Genomic DNA, 6000 nt, shown 5'->3' with positions numbered 1-6000 from the left:
TCCGCGCTGCTCCACCTGCGCCGCCGGCCCTTCCGCCCCCTACGCACCTGGGCCCAGAGAGGCCAGAGGAGAGTGTCCCCAGAGGCCCAGGTCCCCGAAGGTGGCCCAGCTCAGGCGCTCGCGCAGCCGGGTACTCACCTGGGGGGCGCGGCGGCAGGAGCGCGCGGGCGGAGAGGTGCGGGCGCCCTGGGACAACTGGCTGAGGACGCCTGGTGTTTGGACGGCCGCCCCCGCGCTGTCCCCCCTTGCGAGGCGTGTTGGCCTCCGCGGCCTCGCGAGGGACCGAGGGCGGCGGGTCCGAGCGCCGCCCGCGGGCCTGGGCAGTGGCGGAGCGCAGAGCTGGCGGCGCCTCCGCTGTTGTTTTTGAGCCGCGAAGCCCGAAGCAGCAGCCGTTGGGTGGGGGCGAAGGAGAGGAGGCGGGGGCCGGGAGGCCCGAGGGGGGCGGCGGGGCCCGGAGGGGCTTCGGAGGAGCCGGGTTCTGGCGCGCGAGCCCCGACGCCCCCTCCAGCGCCCCGCGGGGCGGGGACGGGGCCCGAGGGGAGAGTGCAGGAGAAAAGCGGGCCGGGGCGACTGGGAACGCAAAGCTTTTTAATTAGTAATAAAACGCAGTAAAATGGAGCAAAACCAGCCCGGACCCGCGTCCGAACTATCGGCGCGTGTGCCTCGAGATCCAAGGAAGTCGTGTGGAAACCCGCAGCCGCCGCCCCACATTCGGCCCCGGCTGGGGCGGGAGCAGCAGCGCGACGCGCCGCGAGGCAGGGGCAGGGTGGGGGGATAGTCACCTCGCCTCCGGGGCCACCTGGGTCCTTTTAAAGTGTCCGGGGTGCGGGCCCCGGGCGGGAGCGCCGAGCACGGAATGTTTTCTTAAAGGGCCAGTTCCGAGCTGCGCTGCAAAGGAGGGGAGAGGGGGGAGAGAGAAGTGAGACGAAGACCGAGAAGGCCGAGGAGAGCCCCCCAATCCCGCGCCGAGGCGGCGGCGGCGGCGGCGGCGGCGCGACGATGAGGATGATGAATACATTGCAAAGTTTTTTTGGCCCCGGCGAGGGGCGTCAGATTGAGTGCTCTGTGCGCATGTGCGAAGGTGTCCAAACTGACAATGCTGGGGAGATGAAGATAGTGTGTGGCTGCTTCTGGACTCAAGGAGGAGGAGAGAGATTCCGCGAGCCGACACCATGCGATCCAAGGCGAGGGCGAGGAAGCTAGCCAAAAGTAAGTCTCCCGCGCTCGGCCGCGCCGCGCCGCCGGGGCCCGGGCCGCCGGGCCGGGGCGCCCGGGCCAGGGGTGCGCGTCGGGGCGCGGCCGGCGCGCCTGCGGCTCCGGGCCCCCGGCTCGGCCGCGCGGCCCGGGGGGCTGCTCCGCCTCTCGCGCTCCGGGGCGACCGGGCTCGGCGCGGAGGCTCGGGGCGCCCGGGCCGCGCGCTCCCCGAAGGCGCCGGCCCCCTCCCCGCCGAACCCCCTCCCCCCCACCAGTGTCAGGCGCTCGGGCCCGGGAACCCGAGGCGCGCGGTGGGGGCCGGGGAGGGGGGCGGAGGGGGAGGGCCGGGGGTGGAGGGGAGAGAAAAGTGAAAGTTAGCGAAAAGTTGACGAAAGGGGAGAGCAACTTTTTCCTCCCCGCTCGCTCTCTCCCTCTCTCTCTCCGAGTGGCTCTCAGTCCTGGTCAAATCATATTCCGGGCTTTTGAAATAGTGGGCGCTAGAGCACCGCCTTTGGCGTCCGCCAGCCGGGCGCAGAGGAGGGAGACCCCGAGCCGGGGAGGGGCGGAGGAGGGGGCGCGGGCCGGCGCCCACCCGGCTCCGCGGGCGCAGGGGCAGGGGTAGCAACGGCGGGACAGCCGCAGCCACTTGGGGAGCAAAATGGAGACTTTTGCCCGGGCTGGAACTGTGGTCGTGAAGTTTATCCCCCGGCGGTGCCCCGCGTGGTGGAGGGCGCTCCTCTGGGACGCCGGCAGCCTGCGCGGGCCGCCCGGGAGACCGTGCCTCCGACAGGAGGGTCCCCACCAGGCGACCTCCCGACCCACCGCTGCCGCCCTCGGGCCCGCGCGGACCCCTCTGTACCCGCTTGCCTGGCACAGCCGGGCCTGGCGGGGACAGAGCTGCCCCGGCCAGACTGCCTGGTCCTCGGTCTTACTTTCTCTTTCGCTCCGTCTCGGCCGAGCCCCAGGCTCCGCGCGCCCCGCCTGCAGCCAGCCGGTCCTTGCCGCGGGCCGGTTGCTCCAGCCACCCGCGCCCTCGCCCGCCACTGCGCCTCTGAGCAGCCCGCGCGCACCCCGCAGCCCCGGCCGCCGGCGCCATCCGCGGTGAGGCCGGCGGGCAGGTGAGGACGGGCGGCGCCGCGGCCCGACCAGCGCGGCTCCCGCAGCCCCGCCGAAGCCCCGGCTGTAGCGAAGCGGCCAGTGCCGCTCGGAGCGGAATCCGCGCCGCCTGCTCCCGCCGCCCCCTCCTCTGCAGGCCGCCCGCCCGCCCACCCGCGGAAGAGGCGCCCGGGCCGCTCCCCTCGAGGTCCCCGCCCGACCCACGCCGTTCCGTTCGCGCCTCTGGGGCCGGGTCCCGCCAGGCCGGCCTCGCAGCTCCCGGGGCCGAGTCCCCAAGCGTGAGCCGGGTGGGCGCGGGACTCGCGGCGCTTTTCCGAACTCCGCTCCCTCGGCTCGGGACCCGCCTGGCTCGTCCCAACAGCGGCCCGGCGGCCGTAGGCCCCGCGCTCTGTGCGCCAGGGAAAAGCAGCTCCCGAGTTAAGCCGGACGCCCCTGCGCCCCGCCGTCGGCCGTTCCCGGCCCCTGGGTGAGGCGCCCCCTTCCCGCCGCGCTCTGCTGCCGGGTGCCCTTGGCCTCGGCCTCTCGTGACCTCTGACCCCTCTTGGTGCGAACAAGGCCGGGCGTTTCGCCGCCGACGCGAAGGGGCTGTCTGTGCGCGGCGTTGCGGGCCCTCCGCGCGTGGGGCGTACGTATGCGTGTTCGGGTTCGGTTCTGTGTGTGCACCGCGGGCCTGCTCAGAGTCGGGACCACCGGGCTGCGTGTGGGCCACCAGGTCAGGCCCTAGCCCAGGATGGGCCCGAAGCTGGAGCGAGAAAGGGGAAAGCGGCCGCGCTGATGCCGGGGCCTTCGCTGCAAGCGAGAGGCGGACTCGGCGCACCCGCGCGGCCTCGGAAACTTCCAAGAGGCCCCGGCTCTCCGCTGGCTCCACCTCTGCCAGGTGGAGAAGATGGCCCGGGGCCGGGTCCGCTCAGGACCAGAACTGGTGCCTGGCAGCCGTCTGGTGGCCCGGGCCGGAGGCCCGGAGAGCCGGGCCCAGCGGGAGCGCCGAGTGCTGGCTTCCTTTTCCCGAGAGTCTTTAGTGAGGAAAAACCCCGTGAGAGGTATTGCCAGGCCTCAGCCCTCTGTTCACACTTGGCCGAGTGCTGGGAACCCCTCCTTCCGGGCTCCACAGCTGGGACCGCTTGTCCCCAGGCCCCCCAAGGTGGCTGAGGCAGGTTCGGGATCACACTGCCTGCCCTGAGCAAGGCAGGATCCGCTGAAGAATTTCATTTCATCAGACGATATTTTAAGCAGATGTGGACTTCCCCAGGGACCACAGTCCATTACCCGAATCAGAGGCGGTAGGGCCAGCACTGCAGCCTGCAGGTCCTCCCCTCCCCACAATGCTGACCAGGTCAGGGGACTGTGGGGTGGGGCAGGGGCAAGGTCATGGTTACCAGGCTGGTATTCAGGCTGGGCACAGAACTGGTATCCAGGCCAGTGAAGGCGACCCCATGACCCAGCGTTTCGGGGGCCACCGCTGAGTGTGCATCTGGAGGTGTAATCTCGTTTGTGTTTCCCTGGAGACGCCATTCCAAGCCTCCGTTCAGGTGGGTTGCTCCTCCCAGCTGGGTCTTGTGAAGGGCTGAATGGTGGCGGCTCTGGGGGTGACCTGGGCTCCCAGCTGAGTTTTCCAAGGACAGAGGTGGCCACTGGGGCACCCAAGCCGGGGCTGTGGCTGAGCTGACGGGAAACCTACAGCCTCCTCTACCTGAGCCTGGGGGCCAGGAGCAGAGTGAGGACAGTTCAGGGACAGGGTCCCCTACTGAAGCCAGGGCAGTAGGGCCGGTGGGGAAGGGGCCGCTGCGGCCCCACATCTACAAATTCAACACTTAACAAAAGCTCATTGTTTCCAGGGCTGTTGTGAGCCAGGTGGGCAGGTGGGGGTTTAGCACCACCAAGGTGCCCTCTGGACCACCATCCCCCTCACAGCACAGCTGGGGACCTCTGTGCAGGAGAAGGATGTGCCAGTTGGTGCCCCCATCAGAGCCGCTCCTTGAGGCCTGATCCCCACCTAGGTGGCAGACCCCATGTCCTAGACGCCACATACTCCAGGGCTGGGGGAGTGTCCTCTCCACAAGTGCCATCTAGTCCCTGGGGTATGGGAGCTGCGGCCCCCGCTAGATGGGGACTATGTGTGTCCTGCTTGTTTTTGAGGGTGATGTGTGTGGAAGGTGTGCTGGAGACAGGGTTGAGGTGAGCAGGGCTGGAGGCCCAACTCACAGCCTCCTTCCTTCTTCCTGCAGAAACAGGCCAGGCTGACTGGGCCCTCCCCTCTCCCACCCTCCCTGGGGAAGTTGGCCTCTTCCACCAGTCCTCTCCCCGGAGCCAGGACGGCAGCCTTCCGTCTGGAGGCCGGTTAGGGCAGCAGCGCCAGGACGTCCGGCGGGAGTCCAGCCTCTTGCCCCGCTTCGGACGAAAACATAGAGGCTGCGGTGGAGGGGTGGAGTGCAGGGCTGGCCGCCAGGGCCTGGTGCCCCACGGCTGTGGACTGTGTGTCGCCCACAGGCCCTCCCTGTGCCCCTGGCTTCGCAGGTGTGCCATGGCTCGGAAGCTGGCAGGAGGGGGCTTGCCAAGCTGACTTTGGAGCAACTGCTGGGTGGGCTCCTTGGGGACAGGCGCTGGCCATGCTTTAGGCTCGCCAACCACCAGCCACCCACTGGGGGCGTCCTGCTTGTCCTGTGAGCGGCTCTTCCAGAGCAGGTGCCGGCCAGACCTCCTGGCCCCTCCTGGCCCCAAGGCTTCCTCCGCTCCCAAGCCCTCCTCTGGGCAGTGTGCAGAGCAGGGGACCCAGCGTTTCTGCCGGGAGGCTGTGGGGGAAGGTGGCCCGGCAGCCAAGGGCTCCCCCCACCAGGCCCCCCTCAAGGGAGGCGAGGCTGGTGGCAGCTTGCTGGGACGCCGTGGGCCCGATTAGCCCCCTGTTTTATTCAATTAGGAGGCAATTAGGGATCCTTGGGGGCTGGGGCTGGTAATTAAGGTGATGTATAATTAGAGTTTCAACAAAAATTATCCAGGATTAAAAATCTTTTGAATAATTTCGTTTAAAATTTTCAAATAGCGTTAAATACAATTTATCAGGTTTTGAATCAAACCCGTGTAACAAGTCTTGGAAGCTGCAGCTCCCGTCGCCGGCGCGGGAGGACCAGGAGCAGCTCCGGCGACTCGCCCGTGCGGGAAAGAAACTTCGCGAGCGAAGCCAGCTGGCTGGGGCCTCGCCGCGGTGCAGCGGCGGCCGCGGGCTCAGAATCGGGCTGCCGAGGGCTGCAGACGGCGCGGGCCGGGTCGGGGAGCGGGGCCTGGGAGACCCCTGGCCGGCTGGTGGTCTAGGCAGACTTCCCGCTACCCGCGCACAAAGTCGCGGCCAACTACCGCGGAGCAGCGCCCGCGTCTACACAGCGCAGCCTGGCGCCCCGACCCAGGCCGGGCGGGAGCGGCTCTCTCCCCTTCTAGAGCCCCAGCTTGGACCCGAGGGCCCCTCCTCCTGGCCTCCCTTGCGGAGGAGGGCAGCCTCCGCGTCCCCAACCGCCGACCCTCGACCTCGTGCGGGACGCCATGGACGCCAGGCCCCCTTTTGCCTCGGTTCCCTGTGGCATCCCAGACCGGCGCCCCGAGAGACGCGGGAGCGCGCGCCGCCTGAGCTTAAGTGGGGGCTGTAGGGAGGGGGAAGTGCAGAGAAACCGAGGCAGAGGGTGGGGATCCGGCTTTCGAGGG

The 6000-nt window shown here is 69.1% G+C and overlaps 1 protein-coding gene across 1 annotated transcript in view; it reads left to right on the top strand.

Moving 5' to 3' along the window:
* Positions 1-807: 807 nt before the first annotated feature.
* LOC117093413 (histone-lysine N-methyltransferase PRDM16-like) overlaps positions 808-6000 on the top strand; it is a 173668-nt gene continuing 168475 nt past the window's right edge. The window contains exon 1 of the mRNA XM_033228631.1: positions 808-1209. Within this exon, the coding sequence (XP_033084522.1) occupies positions 1173-1209 (37 nt within the window). The 5' untranslated portion in view covers positions 808-1172. The remainder of the gene's footprint in view (positions 1210-6000) is intronic.

This window comes from Trachypithecus francoisi, unplaced genomic scaffold, assembly GCF_009764315.1.
Source record: "Trachypithecus francoisi isolate TF-2019V2 unplaced genomic scaffold, Tfra_2.0 Lachesis_group12, whole genome shotgun sequence".
Lineage (NCBI taxonomy): Eukaryota > Metazoa > Chordata > Mammalia > Primates > Cercopithecidae > Trachypithecus > Trachypithecus francoisi.
Note: the sequence above shows the minus strand (reverse complement) of the source record. Positions and strands in the feature narration are given on the sequence as shown.